Source organism: Macrobrachium rosenbergii, chromosome 7, assembly GCF_040412425.1.
Source record: "Macrobrachium rosenbergii isolate ZJJX-2024 chromosome 7, ASM4041242v1, whole genome shotgun sequence".
Classification (NCBI taxonomy): Eukaryota; Metazoa; Arthropoda; class Malacostraca; order Decapoda; family Palaemonidae; genus Macrobrachium; species Macrobrachium rosenbergii.
In genome coordinates, this window is record NC_089747.1 from 36,059,588 (window position 1) to 36,083,125 (window position 23,538).

General features: G+C 42.7%; 1 protein-coding gene across 8 annotated transcripts in view; it reads left to right on the forward strand.

The window, feature by feature from the left end:
* Positions 1 to 23,538, forward strand: part of LOC136840301 (GPN-loop GTPase 2) — a 185,331-nt gene that overhangs the window by 128,629 nt on the left and 33,164 nt on the right. For all 8 annotated transcript variants that reach the window (XM_067106997.1, XM_067107002.1, XM_067107000.1 and 5 more), the window contains exon 8: positions 22,740 to 22,819. In XM_067106997.1, the coding sequence (XP_066963098.1) occupies positions 22,740 to 22,819 (80 nt within the window). The remainder of the gene's footprint in view (positions 1 to 22,739; positions 22,820 to 23,538) is intronic.

Here is a 23,538-nt window from a genome sequence, read left to right on the forward strand (position 1 = left end):
CGAATTCCTGTGTATGGATGACTTTGTGAGTGTTTTGTCTTGTTTGGACAAAGCCGTGAGGGACGGTTCCGCGGAAGTCGCTGCCTTATTCGGAGCTGGTATACTCAAGAAGAGGTCAGTATTCAGCTCTTTCCTCACGAAGTCCGTGTCTCCTCTTCAGAGATCCTCTCTTCTGTTTGCTCCTCTTTCTCCCCACCTTTTTCCTCAAAATTTGGTGAAGGAGATTTCTCGCTCTTTATCAGAAAAGGCGACACAGGATCTTTGGCCCAGTCATCGAAGAGGATCAGACCTGCTGTCCCTTCCGCCAAGAAGGAGAAGGCTCCCTTTCAGGAGCCCTTTAATGAGGTGGTCCTTCCGTCTAGATCCTCCTTCAGAAGCAAAGACCGAGAGAGAAGAGGAAGGTCTTCCTCTCGTCCGATCAAAAGGACTAAGTGAGGAACGAGTACTCCAGACGACAGTGGGTGCCAGACTGTTACAATTTGCGAAGTCTGGGCACAGAGAGGGGCGGAGACGTCTGGTCCCTCTCCATTCTAAGAAGAGGCTACCTTATCCCCTTCAGGGAAAGTCCTCCTTAACATCAACTCCCAGGAGTTATCCGCCAGCTACAGGGATCCCGTCAAGAACCAGGCTCTTCTTCTAGCAGTGGAGCAGATGCTAGAAAAGGAAGCTATAGAACCGGTTCAAGACCTCCATTCCCGGGGTTTTACAATCGGCTTTTTCTGGTTCCAAAATCCTCGGGGGTTGGAGACTGGTTCTGGATGTAAGCGCCCTGAATTTCTTTGTGATCAAGACGAAGTTCAAGATGGAAACTACCTCTTCGGTTCTTTCAGCTCTTCGTCAGGGGATTGGATGGTCTCCCTGGACCTGCAGGACGCTTACTTCCACATTCCCATTCATCCCTCGTCAAGGAAATTCCTGAGGTTCGTGATTCAGGGAAAAGTTTTCAGTTCAGGTCCCTGTGCTTTGGACTTTGACGGCCCCACAAGTGTTCACGGGCATTTTAAGGAATGTGGCATGCTGGCTTCACTTAGAGGGAGTGAGGATATCAATGTATCTCGACGATTGGCTGATCCGAGCTCAATCAAAGGAAAGTTGTCTGGAGTACTTGTCGATCACCCTAAAACTGACACAGTCCCTTGGACTATTAGTAAATCTACAGAAATCCCAGGTTGTTCCGCAGCAGAGCATTGTTTACCTGGGGATTCTGATGGATTCTCGGGATTTTCTAGCCTTTCCATCCCAGGAGAGAATAGATCGCTGCATAGAAAAGGTGACAGTCTTTCTAAGGAGAGAACATTGTTCGGCGAGGAGTGGATGAGTCTGCTGGGGACCATTTCCTCACTGGAACAGTTCGTCTCCATGGGAAAACTTCATCTGAGACCGCTTCAGTTCTACCTAAAGGAGAGATGGGACCAGAAGTCTCAGGACTTAGCAACTTTGTTCCTAATTTCGGACAAGGTAAAAGAGGATCTCAACTGGTGGTTAGACCCTCGAAAATTAAGCAAAGGACTGTCTCTTCAGTTACCGAGCCCTACCCTAGTGTTGTTCTCAGACGCCTCGGAGTCGGGATGGGGGGCAACACTAGGGTCGAGAGAAGTGTCAGGCACCTGGGAAGGAGACCAGGTGAACTGGCACATCAACAAGAAAGAGCTGACAGCGGTACATTTGGCTCTCATCAAGTTCGAGTTCCTAGTCTCAGGACAAGTAGTCCAAGTGAACTCAGACAACACTACTGCCCTGGCTTATATAAGAAAACAGGGAGGAACACACTCCTTCTCCCTTTACGAAACGGCAAAAACGTTGCTGTTATGGGCGCAGGAGAGGAAAATCAGACTCCTCACCAGATTTGTACAGGGAGAAAGGAATGTGAGGGCCGACCTTCTCAGCAGCAAGGATCAGGTCCTTCCCACAGAGTGGACTCTCCATTCAGAAGTCTGCGGAAAGCTGTGGAACCTGTGGGGAAGGCCGAATATCGACCTATTTGCAACCCACTAGAATGCAAGACTGGAAAACTACTGCTCTCGATATCGGACCCGAGAGCAGTTGCAATGAACAATCTTCTCCTAGAATGGACAGGATTAGACAGGTATGCTTTTCCCCATTCAAGATCCTGGGAGAAGTGGTAAGGAAGTTTGCGTCGTCGTCGGAAGGCGCAAGACTGACCCTGGTAGCTCCGTTTTGGCCAGCTCAAGATTGGTTCACAGAGGTACTGGAATGGATAGTAGATTTTCCCAGATCGCTTCCACACAGGAACGATCTTCTCAAACAGCCCCACTTCAACAGATTCCACAAGAATCTCCCCACTCTCAGTCTAACTGCCTTCAGACTATCGAAGGTCTGGTCAGAGCAAAGGGTTTTTCGCACAAAGCTGCGAAGGCTATTGCAAGAGCCAGGAGATCCTCAACCCTTCAGCGTCTACCAGTCGAAGTGGGAGGTCTTTAGAAGATGGTGCAGGACCAATGAGATATCCTCTTCCAGTACCTCTGTGACAAACATTGCTGATTTCCTTATCTTCCTGAGGGAACAATGCAACCTCGCTGTATCCACAATTAAAGGATACAGGAGTATGTTATCATCAGTTTTCAGACACAGAGATCTGAATATCTCTGAAAATAAAGACCTTCATGATCTTATAAGGTCTTTTGAAACATCGAAATTCATGACTTTTGAAACCTCCCAGTTGGAATCTAGACATAGTCTTGAAATTCTTAATGTCTAAGAAATTCAAACCTCCTCATCAAGCTTCCTTCAGGGATCTCACCAGGAAGTCACTTTTCCTCTTTGCCCTCTGCCTCAGCTAAGAGAATAAGTGAAATATAAGCCTTAGACGGTAAAGTTGGTTTTAAGGAAGGTTCAATCTATATGCTCCTTTAAACCATTCTTCCTAGCGAAGAATGAAAATCCTTCTAAACCGTGGCCAAGAACCTTTGAATTAAAAGGTCTTTCTTCAGTGACGGGACATGAGTTGGAGAGGACTCCATGCCTGTCAGGAGCCTTAAATTCTACATAGAAAGGAAGAAATTACTGGGAGGATCGGTCGAAAGTCTTTGGTACTCTGTCAGGGATCCTTCACGAGCGATCTCAAAGAATGCGCTTTCCTTTTTATTAAGGACGTCATCAGGGAAGCTCATATCTCGTGTGAGGATGAGCACTTTAAGCTCCTTAGAGTGAAAGCACACGAAGTGAGAGCCATTGCTACATCCTTGGCTTTTCACAAGACGTTGTCTCTCCAGTCTATTATAGAGGCAACTTATTGGAGGTGTAATTCAACGTTCGCATCTCATTACTTACGAGATATTAGAGTAACGTATGATAAGTGCTTCTCTCTAGGAGCATATGTATCTGCGGATTCGGTGCTGGGACAGGGAGCTGAATCCAATCCTATTTAGTTTAGTTAATTCAGTTGTTTTTAAGGCTTGGTGATGTGTGTTTTTATGGTTGGTTGGAAGAGGGTGGTGGAGTTATGCTTCCCTTTCAATTCTTATCACTAACAAGGTTAGGATTGGTCAGGTGGTCGGGATCGGTTGTCATGTTCCTTGTATTTTTATGGACACCTAGCTCTGTCATATAAGAGGATAGCCCCCAATGATACGATTCAGGTGTAGGCTCGGTCATGTAAGTGGGTCAGCCCCTTTGACACGATCCGCTATAGGCTCTGCCATGTTAGTGGGTCATCCCCATTGGCACGATCCAGAAGGGCTGTCAGTCACAGGTCACATCCTCGCTGAAGCTCCTGAGGCAAGCAGACTCATAGACAGTATCCATGAAGTCTTCTGCCCAATCAGGTAAGAACCATGGTTTTTGTTTATCCTACAACATATGTTGTTTCCCGTTTTTAGTTATTTGCTGTCTCTTGCCCTCCTCCAAGGTGCCATTCAGCTAAGTATATATCTGACAGGTAAGTTGCATGTACAAAAATGATATTTTTATGATAAAATAAAGTTTTGTACATACTTACCCGGCAGATATATACGATTAATAACCCGCCCAGCCTCCCCTCAGGAGACAGGTGGAAGAAAAATCTGATTGGAAAACGGGAATGGTTCCTATTCCCGCCACCCAGCGCCGGGTATGGTAGATCACCTGACCTACCTGTAAAGTGTGTCGCGAGTTTTGAAATTCTGTCGGAACGTCGGAGACTATAGCTAAGTATATATCTGCCGGGTAAGTATGTACAAAACTTTATTTTATCATAAAATATCATTTTCACCTGCATTACTTTTAGTTATGTACTCGTAATAAAATAAAAAAATATATTATATATGTGTATGTATGAATGTGTGTGTGTATTATATATATATATATATATATATATATCATATATATATATATATATATATATATATTTTCCTTATATATATATATATTTATTTATTTATTTTGAAAAACTTCTTTTGGTAAGCAAAAATCTAACATTCTAGTGACATTCAATCATTTACCTTCATTTTGCAACAAACGGGAAGTCTCAAGCACAATATTTCGATTTATGGTGAATTTTGAAAAAACTTTTCCTTCCCTCCACATAACTCTAAGAAAATCTCAGCATTTCTTGAGCCACCTTGTCGTAATTTTAGTTTTGAGTTTTATATTAGGCTTTACATAAAGTGTCATACATGAAAATATGGGCAATTTCATGTAGAATACAACAAAAAATAACTCATGGTTGTAGCTTTTATCAGTTTTGAAATATTTTCATATAAATCACGACAAGTGACAAAATTTAAACCTTCGGTCAACTTTGACTCGACAGAAATGGTCGAAAAACGCAATTGTAAGCCAAAACTCTTACATTCTAGTAACATTCAATCATTTACCTTCATTTTGCAACAAACAGGAAGTCTCTAGCACAATATTTCGATTTATGGTGAATTTTTGAAAAATACTTTCCTTATGTCCGCGTCATATAACTGCTGAAAATCTCAGCATTTCTTGAGTCACCTTGTCGTAATTTTTCACTGTTTTATATTAGGCGTTACATAAAGTGTTATGCATGAAAATGTGCAATTTCATGTAGAATACAACAAAAAATAACTCATGGTTGTAGCTTTTATGAGTTTTGAAATATTTTCATATAAGTCACGATAAGTGACAAAATTTAAACCCTGTCAAACTTTGACTTGAGACTGAAATGGTCGAAAAACACAATTGTAAGCCAAAACTCTTACATTCTAGTAACATTCAATCATTTACCATCATTTTGCAACAAACGGGAAGTCTCTAGCACAATATTTGATTTATGGTGAATATTTGAAAAAAATTTTTCCTTATGTCCGCTGGAATAACTCGCTGATAATCTCAGCATTTCTTGAGTCACCTTGTCGTAATTTTCGCACCATTTTATATTAGGCGTTGCATAAAGTGTTATACATGAAAATGTGTGCAATATCATGTAGAGTACAACAAAAAATAACTCATGGTTGTAGCTTTTATCAGTTTTGAAATATTTTCATATAAATCACAATAAATAGAAAAAATTCGGCCTTCGGTCAACTTTAACTCGACCGAAATGGTCGAAAAATGCAATTGTATATATATAAGGATGCTTTGGTGAGTGAGCAGATAGGTAGGTGTGGTGCAAGCCTTGTTGGAGGAGGGTAGGAGAGACTGGGTGGAAAGAGGAAGAAAGAATGTGCAAGTGAATGTGGGGAATAATGGAAAAAGGAGCTGGAGCAGAAGCTGAGAGAGAGATTTAGGTGTGGAAGTGTGAGTAGAACGAATGTGAATGTTAGGGGAAGTCAGATGGAATGAGTAGTAGTGATAAGGAGCGTTACAGGTGTAGAAGGACTGGGCATGTGAAAGCAGATTGCAGATGAGCCAGTGGCGAGTGTTTCTGCTGTGGAAAGAGAGTGCATATTTTGGTGAACTGTCTGCAAGCGAAAGAGTTGAAGTGTTTCGGCTGCGGAAAAGTGGAGCATCGAGTGAGAGACTGCCAGAGTGGAAGGGGAGTAGGAGTAAGTGGAGGTCATTGTGGAAACTGTGGAATGAGTGGGCATTTTGCCAGGACATGTAAGAACCCCCTGAGCAAGTGTGAAGGATGTGGAATGGAGGCTCATGTGAAGGGAGTCTGCCATTCCAAACCCCAACCCCAGTGAAACTAAGTATGAAGGGGGTTTACTGTGGTGAGCCCTCTGGTATGGAAGGGATAGATGTATTGTGTGTGAAAGAAGGGGTTGTGATAAGGAAAATTCAAAGTGAGGCAGTAAGTATGGCCAGGTTTGTGGGAGTGATTGATAGGAGTCTGAGTGAGAAGGAGGATATAGTGAAGTTGGACAAGAGTGAGAATGAATTGCTAACAACAGAGGATGTTGAGGAGATGCAGCAGAAGTGTTTGATAGTGAGTGAGTTAAAGAGGTGTATTTAGAGAGGGAGTACCTGGAAGAAGATGGCCTTTGTTGTTGAGTAAATTGATGCATTTGCAGAGAGATTTGTGTTGTGTTGGAGTGGTGTATTTTTCAGGAGAGAGGATAGGAGAGTTGATGTATGTTCCAGTGTTCTCGATGAGTGGAGCAGTAGGGATGTGCATATTAGTCCTTGAGAAATATGGACATGTGGGGAAGTTTTAAGTTAATTGAGCGTATGAAAGAGCGAATGTTTTCCCCGTATTTGAGGAAAATTTGTACAGATGTGGTGGTTACGTGTGAAGAATGTCAGAAGGGAAAATATCAGAGTGTATGCTAGCCCACCTGTTTTGAAGCTGAGTATGGAAGAACCGTTTGAGTTAGTGGCAAGTGATTGTGTAACTGTGCTGGCAACTGCAAGAGGAAATGTAGGAGTGGTTGTTATGGTAGATCATAAGAGTAAGTTTGTGAGTTGTGCAACGGTGAAGAATAAAACTAGTGAGATTGTTGCAAGTGGTCAGTGTGGTCTTGTTGCCTGCGTGTTTGAGGAAGCCAGTAAGAATGTTGATTGATAGTGGGCCGGACTTTGTTGATAGACCGTTTGAGCAAATGTTGAGAGAGTGGGGTATCAAGCATATGGTAACAACTCCATACATGCCGAGTGCGAATGGGTTGGCTGAATGAACCATAAGGACTCTGAGTGAGATGCTACGAATGTTGGCTGATAGAAAGAATGAATGGGATTTGTTGTTAGGAAGAGTGGTAGTGTATAAAAGTACTGGTATGCCTCCAAGTGAATATGTGATGAATTGTGAGAGGTATGTGAGAGCGAAGTTGGATTTGAACGAAGAAGAGACAGGCGAGCTAAAGGTTTGAGAGTTTCAAAGTGGGAGATAGAGTGTTGAAGGAGGTGGTTGAGAAAGGAAGGTTGACAGTAAGTAAGATACATAAGAAATATGAAGGTCCGAATGTAGTGTAAATGGATTGAGTTATGTGTTAGAGGACATGAATGAAGAAGGAAATGTAAAGGTAACTATAATCAGTTGAGAAGATGTGGAGAGAACCACCAAAATACATAATATAGTATCCCATTAGGAAGTTGTTAAGGGAGGAAAAGGAAAAGGAGGGTGAAGAAATAGAAGGTATAAATTGGGGAGATAAACAGCTAGTGTTGCTGGAACGAAAGACAAGGTCTAATGGAAGAAAAAGTAGAAAAAGTAAGGGTACATTTATTAGGTTGTTAGGAGAGGGTACACATGATGGGTTGTTTGATTTTGAGGGATATGAAAAGGATGTGGAAGGAGGGAACTTGGTGACCTCAAGGAATGTGGAAGATATGCAATAGTAGGATGGATTGGAAACAACGCCAAGTCATGAGAACAACAGTACGTACAGTGTGTGTTAAGTTTCCTTTGAGTGAAAGTGTTGAAAGAGTAAGTGTGGGAATGATTGTGAATGAGAAATAGTTAGCAGTGCTAGGGAGTGTGAGTGGGGGAGTTTTTGATAACTTGAGTCAGAGCCTAGCAGAACTGAGTTTATAGAAGAGATGATAGAAGCCTTGTCAGGTGTTAGTGAGGTTGAAGCAGATGTAAGTCTCTCGAGTTTGAATAAGGTTGGTGTGAATGGTTCAGAACCAAGGCTGGGTGAGTCTAATGCAGTTGCAGTAGAAGTGAGTTAAGAAGAGTTAGTTGGTGAATGAGGGGCCATGGACCCGAAGTCAAGGTCCAGTTCCAGAGTATGAATGGGTAGTGAGAAAGGGTTTTTTTTTTTTTAAAAAAAGGAAATGAGATGTCCTTTATTTTAGTAAGGAGGATTGTGATGGCTTTTAGAAGTTGGGTTTGTGTGATAAAATTTACTCTGGTTCTCATATTGTTTATCTGATAGCTGTGTTTTCTGCCATTGTGTTGTTTTGTGTGTATGCTTTGTTTAAGAAAAACATATATTAATACTTAATATAAGTTTTTCTTTTTTTTTTTTACTTGCGTGAGTGCGTTAGGGTGAGGAGCTCCCAGCTCCCCTTTGCCTAAACTGTGTAGCTGCAGCTGTAATATGATACAGAGAGCACAAACGTAAGAACAGAGATTTTCCTTCAGAGGACAGGGGATTAGAATATTATGAAAGGGACGATGAAATGATAGGGAAAGAATTATTCCAAAGAAAGAGGCAATTAAAAGAGCAGTTGCAAATAGAGGAAGAGATAAGGCAGAGGAGTGTGAAAATAGGGAGGGAACACAAAGCTGTCAGATTGCAGAAACAAAAACACATGGTCAGGCCACCCTTCTCCCTTGTTCCTCCATACATGATGCTAAATCCTAAAAGGTGCTGATCTTGACACTAGCAGCAGAGAAAGTTTGACAGCAGTTGGAACACAAAACTGTGTTGATCTCTCCAGTAGGAAGAAGGATATCGATGAAATAATACTGGCTGATGTTGAGTAAGCTAACTCCCAATCTGAAGAAGAAGTCTCAGAGACCATAGTTGGGGGAACACTATAGTATTGATAAATTAGGATAAGGTTCTTTTGATAGTTGGGGGAAAACTATAGTATTAAGGGTGATAATTTAGGTTAAAGTTCTTTCAATAGTTGGGGGAAAACTATAGTATTAAGATTGATAAATTTGGTTAAGGTTCTTTTGATAGTTGGGGGGAACACTATAGTATTAACCCATTCCTGTCCAATTGACGTAATATTACGCAACAACCCCCTACCCCCCTTCTTTTCTGACTGACGTAATTTTACGTAAAATTTACCGACATTTTGTAAAGCGTGTGGTAGGGGTAAATTTTTTTTATTTTCGGACAGTTGGTGGTTTCCATAGGCTAAAGCATACCTTGGACCGTGTAACTCAGGCATCGATTGTTGCCAGGCAAGCAGTCCCTATACTGCGCATGTGCAATTCCCTGGCATAGTAAATTTCTCACAATGAAATCAGCTGATCCTACCCACGTTTCTCTCTCGTATCTTACATTTTTTTTTATAAAATGTAGGATTACATTAATTGAAACACTCTGTTTGGTATCCTCTATTTTCTATAAATTTTTAGTTCCTCTACTGTGCATGCAAATCCATGGCGTAATAAAATTCTCACAATGACATCAGCTTATCGCAACCCACAGGCCTGGCAGGCCATACTTCTGTCAGAGACCATGCGTGCGAGGTTGGGTAAACACGCAGTGGCTGTTTACATACAGCGACGTCAATCGAGAACAGTTTCCAACATGCTTTATTTTGTTTTTACGGTAAAACTAGCGGAAATTCGTTAGTGCATCACATAAGAGACGTCTGGATTTTAGGCAGGGCTCTGAATCTCATTTTTTCATTATCATATATATCGATATTTAGAGAAATTTTGTTGGCTTTCTCATAAAAATAATTAATTCACCTAACTGTTATAGCTTTTGAGCTACGAATGATAATGTAGACAAGGGTAACATTTTTTTTCGTTTTGAACAGCTTATAACGTCAAAATGAAACTGTTACTGTTACCAAAGCCATTTTTCTTGACTCTCACTTTATTCCTCAACCTTTCCTCTACATTTTTGTATATTTACAAAGTAATTTCTATGAAAAATCCGAGGTAGGGCTCTTCAAAAAAATGTCTAGCGATAATTCTCACCGTATGCCTGGCTGCGCTCTGTTTCTTACCCACTTTTCTATCAATTTTTCACCAACTGGACTTATTCGTTTTTCATTGTTTTATATGTCAATATTTAGAGAATTTTCTTGGCTTTCTCATAAAAAAATAATTCATTCGCCTAACTGTTATAGTTTTTGAGCTACGAACAATAATGTTGACAACGGTAACTTTTTTTTGTTTTGATCAATTTATAACGTCAAAATGAAACTGTTGCCGTTACCAAAGCCATTTTTCTTGACTCTCACTTTATTCTACAACTTTTCCTCTACATTTTCGTATATTTACAAAGTAATTTCTATGAAAAATAACCGAGATAGGGCTCTTCAAAAAAATATTTTTTCTAGCGATAATTCTCACCATACGCCGGGCAAATCACTCTGTTTCTTACCCTCTTTTCTATCAATTTTTCACCAACTGGACTTATTCGTTTTTCATTGTTTTATATATCAATATTTAGAGAATTTTGTTGGCTTTCTCAAAAAAAATAATCCATTCGCCTAACTGTTATAGCTTTTGAGCTACTGAACGATAATGTTGACAACGGTAACATTTTTTTTTTTTCAATCAATTTATAACGTCAAAATGAAACTGTTGCCATTACAAAGCCATTTTCTTGACTCTCATTATTCTTCAACTTTTCCTCTACATTTTCGTATATTTACAAAGTAATTTCTGTGAAAAATAACCGAGATAGGGCTCTTCAAAAAAAACTTTTTCTAGCGATAATTCTCACCATAAGCCGGGCAGAGCGCTCTGTTTCTTGCCCTTTTTTCTATCAATTTTTTCACCAGCTGGTCTTATTCGTTTTCCATTCTTTTATATGTCGATATTTAGAGAATTTTGTTGGCTTTCTCATAAAAAGTAATTCATTCGCCTGACATTCATAGTTTTTGGGTTACAAACGAAAATATAAAAATAAGTAAAGTTTTTTTTTTCGTGAAATAACTCACTTTTTTTGTATTTAGAGGGCTGGGACTCTTATTCTGACTATTCCACCATAAAATATAAACATTTAGAAAAAAAAAGGACAGCAAAATGAACGTTGTTGGCATAAAATTTCTATTTTTGCTGAATTTTCGAAATAATTATTTTTTCGCACTGTCGAGCGCTCCCAGACACATCGGAGCTCATGTGCCCTCAGTGATGTGATAACTATACAGATATGAAAGGGTTAAGATTGATAACTTAGGTTAAGGTTCTTGTGATAGTTTGGGGGAAAATGATAGTATTAAGATTGATTTAGGTTAAAGTTTTTATGATAGTTGTGGGAAAACTATAGCATTAAGATCAAAGTTAGGATAAGTTTTGGTGAACTGTAGCGTGATAACTATACAGATATGAAAGGGTTAAGATTGATAACTTAGGTTAAGGTTCTTGTGATAGTTTGGGGGAAAATGATAGTATTAAGATTGATTTAGGTTAAAGTTTTTATGATAGTTGTGGGAAAACTATAGCATTAAGATCAAAGTTAGGATAAGTTTTGGTGAACTGTAGCGTTAAGATTAGGTTAAGTTTCCGTTCTGTAGGTTGAGGTAATAAATTAGATTAAGGAAAGTCAGTTTCATTTAGTAACCTCAAAATTTGTTCCCATCATCTTGCACCAGTTGCGTAAAAGAAAAAGCCCCTACAGCGAGACACCTTGTCTCAAATCTCAAGGTCTGTCAAGTCTGAGTCGTCATTGGCACTTAGGTACAGGGTTCCACCTCCCTCACTGCTAGAGGAGAGGTAGAGGCTGTGGTGGACAGGTTACGTATTGAGAACAATGACAAGCGTGTTCACCGAGCAGTGATAAAGACCTCCAGGTCTTCGTGTGGCACCGTAGACCGACCCTCAGGTCAGGCTGGCCCTTCCTCTTCGGGTCAGAGGAAGTCCCAGGCTTCCTCGGCCCATTGTAGAGGTACCCAGTCTTCTTCTGCCCCTATAGCGAAAGTTGTGCAGTCATGACCTTTTCAGCCCTCCTCCCATGCTAGGAATGGGGCACGGGCAAGAAGAAGGGTGGAGGATGCTAGGGGCAGTGTTCCTCCCTGCTTGCTGCTGATGGTGGGATGGTGCCTGTTGGGCTATTGGACAACTTTGTAGCAATAGGGAGCGGAGATCTGGGTAGTGGATATCCTATGGGTAGGATGTCTATTACCCTTCTAGTCTTCGCTGCCTCTCACCCTAAGTGCGGTCCACTTCCAGACTTACGTTCCTGGCTTGCTCAAGAAAGGTGCTGTAGAAGTCGTGAAAGATCAGTCTTTAGGGTTTTACAGCCATCTGTTCCTATTGGAGAAGGCAACAGGCAACTGGAGACAAGTCATCGACCTCTCTCCCCTGAACCCATTCATTTGCCAGATCTGGTTCAAGATAGAAATGGTGCTGTCTGTACTCAATTCTTTCAGAGAGGGAGACTTTATTCTTTCTGTGGACATGAAGGATGCATATTTTCAAATATCCATCCATTGGTCCTTGGGCAAATACCTCTGCTTTACCCTCAGGGAAACACTGTTCCGGTTCAGGGAACTTTGTGTCAGGCTTTCAACCACTCCCCAAGTGTTCACTCGTCTATTTACGCTAATCTCGGCTTGGGCCCATTCACACAGGAAACATCTGTTGAGGTACTTGGATGATTGGCTGGTCCTGGCAAGCTTTTTGCTGCAGTTGATTCAGGATGGATCTGACACCCAATTAGAGGGTATTGTGTCTTGGCATGCTGATAGATACGGCAGTAGAGAGAGTCTTCCCTTTGGACTCACGTACCAGTCCAGCAGTAGCAAGTCATTCTGGGTCACCTGTCATCCTTGGAGAAGCTGGTCCCTCATGAGCGGCTTCACCAACACTCCCTTCAGTGGAGGCTGAAGGAAGATTGGTCCCCGGTGAAGGACCCTCTTTTCTTTCCATTCCCTTTCTCAGAGGTGGTAAGGAAAGATCTACAATGGTAGTTAGACAGCAGGAACCTCTTAATAGGAGTGCTGTTAGGCACTACCCCCCTCCCCTGAGATACAGTACTTCTGTTTTCAGATGCATCGACTGAGGGATAGGGTGCACACCTGGAGGGGTGTATGGGAACAGAATGACAGGCACCTCCACATCAGTGTCCTGGAACTCAAGGCAGCTTTTTTTAGCCCTTCAAGAGTTTCAGGACCAAGTGAAGGGGCACTTCGTGGTGTTGATGAGTGACAACACCACGGTGGTGGCATACGTCAACAAGCAGGGAGGGCTAGTTTCCTTCTGGTTACACGAGTTGGCAGGGCAGATGCATGAGTGGGTGGTAGCATACTCAGTAGAGCTGTCAGCCAGGTACATTCCAGGGTCCTGGAATGTTGTGGCAGACAAGCTCAGTCGCCAGAGTAAGGTGATAGGGACAAAATGGTCCCACCCAACACCAAGACGTGCAGAGAGGTTATTCAATCTTTGGGGCCTTCCAATGATAGATCTTTTTGCAACCCACTACAACAGGTTGTTACTGGTGTTTTGCTCAGTTGTACTGGACCCATGGGCGGCGATGGAAGACGTGTTCCAGCACCCATGGGACAGAGGCATACACCTTCCCTCAGTTTTGTCTGATTGATCGGGTGACCAACAGGGTCATGATCACCCCAAATATCAAGTTGACATGGGTGGCTTCCAAGTGGCCACATGCCAAGTGGTATCCAGATCTGCCAGCCCTGTTATCCCAGGTACTGAGAGAGATTCCCCCATGGCACAACCTGCTGTGTGAGCTGCATGTAGAGAGGTATCACCAGGCAGGAGGGCTGGCACTTCACGCCTGAGTCTATCCACCATCTCCTGTGAGTGAGAGGTTCTTCTCACCATACAGCAAAGGAGATGTCTGGATATCTGCCGAAATCCTCGGCAGCTGTGTACCAGGGGAAATGGGCCATCTTCTGTAGTTGGTGCTGTTGATGGGATCTCTCTCTGGTCAGAGCTGCTCTTCAGCAGGTAATGGATTTTCTCATCTATCTTTGCCAAGAGAAGCTTCTCTCAACATCAGCCATTAAGGGCTATAAAATGCCCTTGGTCAGGCCCTCCAGTTGAAGGGGGTTAGAGCTCTCTTCCTCATGGGAGATCTCAGTGCCTTTGAGAAGCTTCAAACAGTCTTGCCCACCCAGGGAATTCATGCCCTGAGCAGGACATGACTAGATTTTGAAGAGCCTGACGCGTGCACCATACGAGCCGTTGAGAGAGTCTTCAGACAGGGATCTGACCTTTAAAGCTGTTTTCTTGCTGGCTTGGCAAGAGTATGTGAGCTGCGTGGCCTTTCTTTCGATATTAAGTACTCGAGGGGTATGAGGCTTGAGTTTTTCCTGGAATTCATGGTGAAGGATCAGAGTCTACCAGTCCCTGATGCCAGACTTTGTAGGAAATGATTGAGATGAGGTGCTACTTTGTCCAGTTAGGGTGCTGCAGTACTACCTTAAGAGAACCTGGCATCCCAGGCCTGAGTATCGACACCTCTTCGTTAGCGCCACCTCGATCAAGAAAAAGGTATCCAAGAGTACAATCTCTTTCTGGCTTTATCACAATCAGGCGGGTATACTCTTCATCTGATGAGGTAGACAGGAGCACAGTCCGGGCGAGAGCTCACAAGGTTAGAGGCATTACCCTGTCACTCACATTCTGGAAGAACCTGTCGGTTCAACAGACATTACGAGCATGGGTGTGGTCACACCAGAACACATGTTGTTTTACCCTGCCCACAAGTCCTTGGACATGTTTTCCTTGATTCCTGTGGTGGCTGTTCAACAAGTTGTGTAACTCCTCTGGCTCCCCTAAGGGGACATGTAGCATCTCATCTAAGGTGATTGGAGAGTGGGAGAGAATGTGTGCGAGAGACAGGTCTCCTCTTTTCTCTTTTACCTTTCTCTGTTGTAGGGCAGAGAGGCATATAGTGAGCCATTGTGTGCTAGACTGACGAGTCATGCAGGTGAGTATATGATAGGAGCACCCTGTCTCTTATCTTTTTGTGTTCCCCCTCTCTCTAGACAAGGGGAAAGAAGAATCAACACTGAAACAAATCTGTTAGTTTTTATTAGCAGTTTTATTGGTTCTCTTATCTTTTTGTGTTCCCCCTCTCTCTAGACAAGGGAAGAGAAGAATCAACACTGAAACAAATCTGTTAGTTTTTATTAGCAGTTTTATTGTTTTCCGACACCATTGAGATCCAAGCCTGTATAAATTAATGACATAAACACATTAGTTCATGCCCAGAAGGCTAGCAGTTGCAAGATCCCATATTGTCAGCAAGCTAGAGGTGCAGGATTCTCTCCTCAGCACTACCAGACCAGGAAGGTATTCCCAGGTGGGAAGAACTACGAGTCAGTTCAGAGGTTTGCCCAGACTCCACCCTCCAATGGGTAAGTCTCCTATGTAAAGAACAAGGGTTTTTATTTGTGTAGCAACAAATAGCAAAGTTTTAGAGTAATTTGTATTTGTTCCTACACAAATGCAAACCTTTGATCTTTACATAGGATTTAGCTTGTGGATGCGAGCTGGAACGGTCGTTGAACTTTCAGACTAGGTCATTAACTATCAGTGGTAGAGGGGAAGCCTGCATACTCATCTGTCTGAACTCTAGTTTTCGGCCGCTGTCGTGTGAAGACATCTCTGCGCTTCTCTGCCTGAGTGTTGTTTCCTTTCTTTTGTTTTGTTTTTTGTTGATATATTTATGTGTGATTGTTGTTTGTGCTATAATTATATACAAACCCCTCTATCATTCAAACCCCTGGGTTAGGCGCTGTCCAGGGAGGGACAGACTGAGTATTCAGTTTCTCTCTTTTTGAGGTTGATCCTCATCTATTATCGTATGTCACACTGTGACATGAGTGTAATAAACGATCTAAACTTGACTTCTTTTTACAGGCGTTGTGAAGGCCAAGGTCCTTAGAGAGTTATGTGCCTCTCTAGGCTTCTTGGGAGAGCCAAGTGTCTTTTGAACTTAATGATTGCTTTTAGGCTCGAGGGGCCTGCTGATATCTACCCAGGACTGCCATATACGTCATCTGTGAGTGATGTTCTCTTCAACACGCTGTTGCCGAAGGCATGCTTGGTGAATTCAAGAGCGAAGGCATGCTTAGTGAATTCAAGAAGAGGAGAAAGAAGTCGTCATTGTTGCCTTTGTTTTGTTCGTCATCATCAAGTGCTGTCGCCTCCTCCCCCTTCCTTTTCCAAAGCTAGGAAGCAGAGGAGGAGGAAGGTTTCCTTGTGCTCTCATTGCCTTGCGCACGGGTGCAACTGCTGCCTGGGGTTCTCCGGAACCCTGGCGTATCTTTAACGACCCCGGTAGCCCACCTACCCAGACCACAGGTATCGGCCCTGGTAGCCCACCTACATGGTCTACCGGTCCCAGGCCTGGTCTTCTGCTAGTGGTACCTTGGTACCTCTGCTCCTGTTGCCAAGAGCATGGGTGCAGCCACTACAGTAAACCCCCCGTATTCGCAGTCTCACGATTCGCAGACTCACCTATTCGCGGATTTCTCTATGGGACTTATATATGCATTATTCACTGAAAATCCACCCATTCATGGTATTTTTCACTGAGAAATATTCACTAATTACTGTACAGTATTTTCATCTCATTTTCATGATTAAATGCACTTTTTGTGATAGAACTATTAAAATAATAAATGCACTTTTTGTGATAAAACTATTAAAATACTCAGGTAGTGCTCAAGTTCACCTTATGATATTTCGATTTTGCAGTGGGGTAAGCAATTAATGCTGATGCAACAGTATTTATAAAATATTTTTAAATTTTGCACGGGCACGGGTAGCAGCATAAAATCAGGCAGCAAGAGAGACCAAATTACAGTGTACCCGCTTCTTTTCCTCCAACTCTTTATCCCATCCTCTAGTTAAAAAAAGTAACAGAATGATGAAAGTATTGTTAGTAACGTTATACTCTAGCGTAAATGCGTACAGCCATAAACAACCGATTGAGAAACTGTTGTTTTGTTTATCACCGAGTTGGATAACAACAGCCCTTTTGCTTGATTTCAACCATCATACAGTAATACACAATTACAGTAGGTTATAGTACAAATGGCGTTAAGTAGAGTAGGACTGATATATTTTTACATTATACCCTCATTCGGTATGGATAAAAGATCGGCAAGGAAATATACTGCTAAATTTATGCTGCAAGTTGTAGCTGAAGCTGAGAAAACAATGTTGAAGCTGCTAATGACTATAAATTATCATGCATCGGCAACATGGATGAAATTTGGCTGTAATTAAAATTGGAGGGAAAGCATTTTAATCAAAACTACTGGGCATGAAAGAACACATTACTGCTATTTTTACGCTGATAAATGATAAGTACCGAAGCTCGTATTATGATGAAATCAAGTGAAAATGGCAAACAGAATCTTGATTTTTTTATACAAAACAAATGTCCCCAGTGGCCACCATCATCTATTAACAAAAAAAATTACTAAATTAATATTACAACTAGACAGTATAATGAAATAACCTTGACCCATATAAATAAAGTATCTAGAGATTCATTTAACTAGAAGCAAGAAAAGTGCTCTGAACTAAGCTAAAATGGTGAAATAAACACCACGTAAACGATTTCCAAACCAAAACATTGATCGCTATGATCGCAATTTATAATACAAAAGCAATATAAGAATATATACAATATTATTGGATACAGTGAATTAAGGCATAACATTTTAAAAGATCCATGGAAAAGATGCATATTTGTTATGTTGATGTTTGTATAATACGATATGTAAATATAGAGTACAGTATAATGTAGACTACGCTACCATATATGTATACGAGATACCATAGTGTAGGCTAAGCTAATTCTTGTTTGTTATTCAGTTTCTCTTGTGTATTGAATTATCATAAGTCACTCTGCATGAACGTCCAGAATTAGCTGATATTAATAATTACTATACAGTGTATGTATAGAATACACTTTACTGTATAGTGTAGGCTAGGCTACCATGTATGTATACGTGGTACCGAATACCCTATTGTAGGCTAGGCTATATTCAAGATACTTTTTTTCCAACAAACGATGGGTTTTTTTGGAACCTAACCCCATCATAGGTAGGATAATACCTGTATAAGCATTTTTTTTTTTGTGTGTGTGTTTGAAATATCAAAATAGGCAACATACTTGGTCTCTCACTAGCGGTGCTGTAATACTGCTGCTCTTGTTGATACCACACAGGTGCAACTGCTAGCCGGGGTTCTTCAGACCCCCTGTGTACTGGTACTGGCTTCGGTGCCTAACCCCAGTAGCCCATCTACCAGGGTCAGCAAGGGTCCCAGGTTTACGGACCAGTCCTAGCTGCCAGCATAAGCCAGTGAGGAAAGGTGGGCAGAAAGCATTTAGGTTCTCCCCCCCTTCTGCTCTAAAAGAGAGCAGACCAGGGGTTTTGGGACAGTGGGCCGGCGTCTGGCCTGGTTGTTCAGGCAAGGCAAGAGGGGGTCTCCTGCTTAGTCTTCTTTTCTTGTAAAAGCCTCAGCAACTAAGTGGATTGAAGCAAGCTCATGGGACGGCCCCCATTCATATTTACGTAAGCTGGGGGCGCTCTCCCGACACAGGTGGACATTGTCATCGCGGCTTGACAACCGCCCAAATGCCTCACTTACCTACCGGGACTTCAGTCTTCAGTAGGCAGGGCAAGGGTGCTCCTGATCTGGTACTTGTTCCCTCCTCAGAATTTGTTTCTGGGAGACAGGAACTGGACAGGTTTAGGGCTTGGGACTGAGGATGTTTTCATTCCCATTCTGGCCCATGACACGGAGGTGTACGTTCCTGGTCCGGTCCACAGATTGGACAGGACGTATGCCAAATGACTGAGAGATCACCAGGGGCCCTGGTGAATGGTTCTCTCCTGTGGAGTTGCAGAGGCCTACTGTGGAGATTTATTAGAATGATAACTCTTTTTTAATGATTCCAAGGAAATATCATCTTTTCTTGCTCCATGCTTCCCTGGTCAAGAGAATTCTCCCCAGTCCAGCCGTTCATGCAAGGCATTTCCTCTGCCTCTAGCCCACTAGATTAAGTATCATGTTCTCTCTGAGAGATCATTGCTGTTTTTCAGTTTGGCCTGGACCTGACTCAGCTGTGCCCCAGTCTGTCTCTTGTACATCTCCATGCAGAGTGAGTCTCCCTGTCGCAGGCAGAGGCAGAGGCACCAGAATTGACTGCCAGAGCAGCATTCCAGTCAGTCTCATAGATCGATCTTTGGGTCTATTATAGGCCAAGATCGTTTTTCCCCCCCCCTGATTCTGTACACCTGAGGAGAATGAAGCCCCCAAACGACTGTAACTGGTGGGTCGTGATATCTACCTCCTCTAGACAGCAATCTGTGGGGGCAAGACGCTGTGCTGCTTCAGACTTCTAGGTTTGATAGTCCTGAGTTGGCTTTGATGCTTGGGAGTGGACTGGTTCTGGATTCATCCCCCCCTCTTTGCTAGAGGGAGGGGAAGGCTGCAGTGGACAGGGATTTGAGGGATGTATATGCTCAATACCTACCCATCGGTCCTCCCGCAAGCATCTCCTCTTTACCCTCGAGGGGGATGGTGTTCTAGTTCAAGGGGCTTGTTTCGGACTCATAACTGCTCCCACAAGGGTTCACTCGAGTGTTCTTTTTTATCTCTACTCAAGCTCGGTTGTACAGGTACGTCTGTGGAAGCACCAGTATGATTGACTGGTCCTGGGAAGCTTGTTGCCGCAGTCTTTAGGACAGAGATCAACTTCTTGAGTTTTTGTCATGACTTGGGTATAGTGATCAACTCTGAGGAGTCAGATCTCAGGCACAAGCAAAGAGTAAAGTATCTGAACATACTGATAGACACAGTAGCAGCGAGAGTCCTCCCTTTGGATTAGTGGAGAATGGAGGCTATGAGTCTCAGGTGAGAGACCTGCCTTTCTCTCACCTTCCTCTGTTGGAGGAAGCGAGGAGAGAGCTAGCTGGTATATAGACGACAGGACCCTCTCGTTAGGGATGCCATTGGACACTCCCCCTCCCGAGGTGCTCTTCTTCTTTGGATGCATCTGCTAGGGATAGAGTGCAAACCTGGAAGAATGTTTGTTACAGGTGTGTGGGACCAAAACGACAGATACCTCCACACCAGTGTCGTGAAACTCAAGGCAGTTTTTGTAGCCCAGTAAGAGTTTCGGGCCCAAGCAGTGGGACACTCTGTGGTGCTGACGAGAGATAACACTATGGCAGTAGCATACGTCAACAAGCAGGGGGGACTGGTGTCCTTCCAGCCGCACAGGTATATCCTGGGATCTCGGAATGGGGTGGCAGACAAGCTCAGTGGCCAGAGCATGGTGATAGGGGAGGAGTCCCTACACCGAGACATTGTGGAAAGACTCTCCAAGTTATGGGGAGTCCCAGCCATGATCTCTCTGTAACCGGTATAAGAGAAGTTTACTGGAGCACGACTCATTTGTGTTGGACTGTGGGTTGCAATGGACATTTTTTCTAGCACATAAGGGACTTTTAAAGGCTTATGCCTTCCTCTCTGTTTTTGTCTGATTTGTTAGGCGACGAACAGGCTCTGATCACCCCAAATTTTGGTTTGACTCTCGTGGCACCCAGTGGCCACACGCCTGAGTTGTTTCCTCACCTGCTGGCTCTGTTTTATGAGAGATTTCCCCATGGTGCAGCCTTCTGTACCAACCGCATGTGAGAGGTATTTCCAGGCGGTGTAGGTGATGGCACTTCACACCTGGAGACTGTCCAGCATTTCCTGTGAATGAGAGGGTTATTTTTCTGCACATAACAAGGAGATGTCTACCTGCAGAATATTCAGCGGCTGTGTACCAGGGGAAATGAACCATCTTGTGTATTTGGTGTAGTCAGTGGGGTTCTCTCCAATCATGGCCTCTATTCAGCAGATAGCAGATTTTCTCGCCCTTCGCCATGAGAAGCTTCTCTTTGTCTTGGCAGTAAATGGCAGTAGAGCTGCGCTTGGCCAAGTCTTTCAGTTGAAGGAAATAGATCTCTCATCCCAGTGAGGGATCTTTATACTTCTGAGAAGTTTTGAGCAGTCTTGCCCATTTGGGGAACTCAGGCCCCTGATTGGGTTGCGATTCTCATCTTACAGAGCCTAGCCCATATGCTGTACAAGCTGTTAAGAGGGACGTCAGACAAAGTTGTGACTCTTAAGACTTATTTATTTGCTTATCGTAGCCTCAGTGAAGAGAGCAGGTGACCCTCCTGGCCTTTGATACTAAGCACTCAGTGGGATAGGAATCTGTTATGCTCGAGTTGTCTGGGAATTCATAACAGAGACTCAAATCTTTAGGTCCCTGACGCCTGATTCAAGTGTTTCAATTCCCTGTGGAAGGACTTTGTAGGTGTGATCGGAATGATAGGCTACTTTGCCCGAATAGATTGCTGTCGGTACAGCAAGAAATACAGGCAGGTATGTGGTTACACCAGACCACATTTACGTCGTATTATCCTCAGGACTTGCCCATAAGTCTTTGGACATGCTTTTCCTTGGATCTTGTGATGACTGCCCAACAAGTTGTGTGGTTTATCCGACTCCCTTAGGGACACATGCCTCTCGCCTAAGGTGGTCAGTAAGCGGGAAAGAAGGGGTTTGAGTGACTGGTCTCCGCCCCTCTCTCTTTTACCTGTCTCTCTCTTTAGACAAAGAGACAGGTAGCAAGCTGTCACTTGCTGGACAGATGAGTTTGCCAGTAACTACATGATGAGGGCATCCTGTCCTTCATCATGTGTAGATGGTTTGGATGGATATCCCCCTCTCTCTATGTAGGGGGAGAGGGATAGACATACCTTCTGGTCTTAACAATTTAAAGTACAGGCAGTCCCCGGTTTACGACGGGGGTTCCGTTTTTACGCCGCTTCGTAAACCGAAATCGTCGTAAACTTGAAAATCGTCAAAAATCCTAAGAAAATCTTACTTTTAATGCTTTCGATGTATTGAAAACGATGTAAACCACATTTTTATTGAGTTTTTCATAAAAAAAACCTCCAAATTTTTATTACTCTGCCGTTTTGGAGCCATATTTCTTCCGTCGGATCGGCGTACGACGCGTCGTAACCCTGGAACATGCGTCGTAAACCGGGAAATAATTTCTGATGAGTATATTTGAAAAGCGTCGTAACCTCGGAACGTCGTAAGCTGGACCCTTCGTAAACCGGGGACTGCCTGTAATTTGTATTTTTCATAACATACAAACCTGGCAGTCTACATTTACAGCCCACCTCAGCCACCCCTCATTTTGATACCTGGGTCGAAAGGCAAAGTGGAGTGAAGACCAACGAATGGGCGGGCTTCCCCCCTACCACTGGTAGTGACGACCTTGCCCTAAAGCTAAACTGCCATTCCAGCTCACGTCTGCAAGCTAAATCCTATGTAAAGACCTTCAGGTTTGTACGTTAGGAAAAATACAAATTACTTTAAAAATTTACAATTTGCCCTAACTTGCAAACCTGAGGTCTTTACATATACTTTCCACCACTCTACCTCTCTTTCTGGTACGTGGGCCACATGGGCCAAAATGCAAAGTGGAGTGCAGACTGATGAGTGGGTGGGGCTCCCCCCTCCCCACTGTCAGTAGTTAACGATCTCGTCTGCAAGTTAAACAGCCATTCCAACTTGCGTTCATAAGCTAAATCCCTTTGTAAAGAATTCAGGTTTGTATGTTAGGAAAAATACAAATTACTTTAAAAATTTTCTATTTTTGTAGATACCGATCCATTGTTTGCTTGTAAAAATTGTTAATGGGTTATTAGATATTGTTACCAATATACTGTTGTCTTTTAATTGAATGCAGGAAAATACATATCAGCTGTCATGCTTGCTCTGAATAGTATGATGATGATGGAAATGCCAACAGTCAACATTCTCTCAAAGGTATGGTCTTTATATACTAGCACTGGTTATATGGTGTTGTGATGTTAGATCCCCATGGTGGTAGCATTCCTTCTTAGGTCCCAGCTGCAGTGCTTTCTTCCTTCACCTTTTATCTGTTCCCTTAGGTCTCATACAACATAGATGTCCAACTTTGTAAATGTTGCCTTGCTTCAATTTTTACCTCATATGAGAAGACATTCTTTGGATGAGCCATATAAGAGCCAAGAAACTGTAGTAATAATAATTAATTGTTTTAGATAGTAATTTTTTGCCACTGTTTTTAGTGAAGCCACTAACACCTTCCAATCTCATTCAGGTCCTTTGGTCTTAATTGTGTCATATTTCATGGTGATGACATCAAAGGTAAAATGTTATGTAGCATTACTGTACTATTATTACAGTATAATAGTTAGGGATTTTTGTGAATAAGTAAATTATTGACTTTTCACATATTTTTTAAGGAATAACCTTTTAGTCAGTAATGAGTTGTGTGATGACTGTATTGTGTATTGTATCTCCATCTTGCAAAGATGGAGATACTGTACACAATACAGCCATCTGTCAGAAAAAGGCTTATACTGTACTGTATTAGTTACTTGATGAAAGCAGAAGAATTACATACTGCAGTGTAAATTAAGTACAGACAATTTTTGACAAGAAGCATGATGAAATGAGATTAGTTTATGCCTTTCTGCTGTTCACCCCTTCTTTCTGTTCTC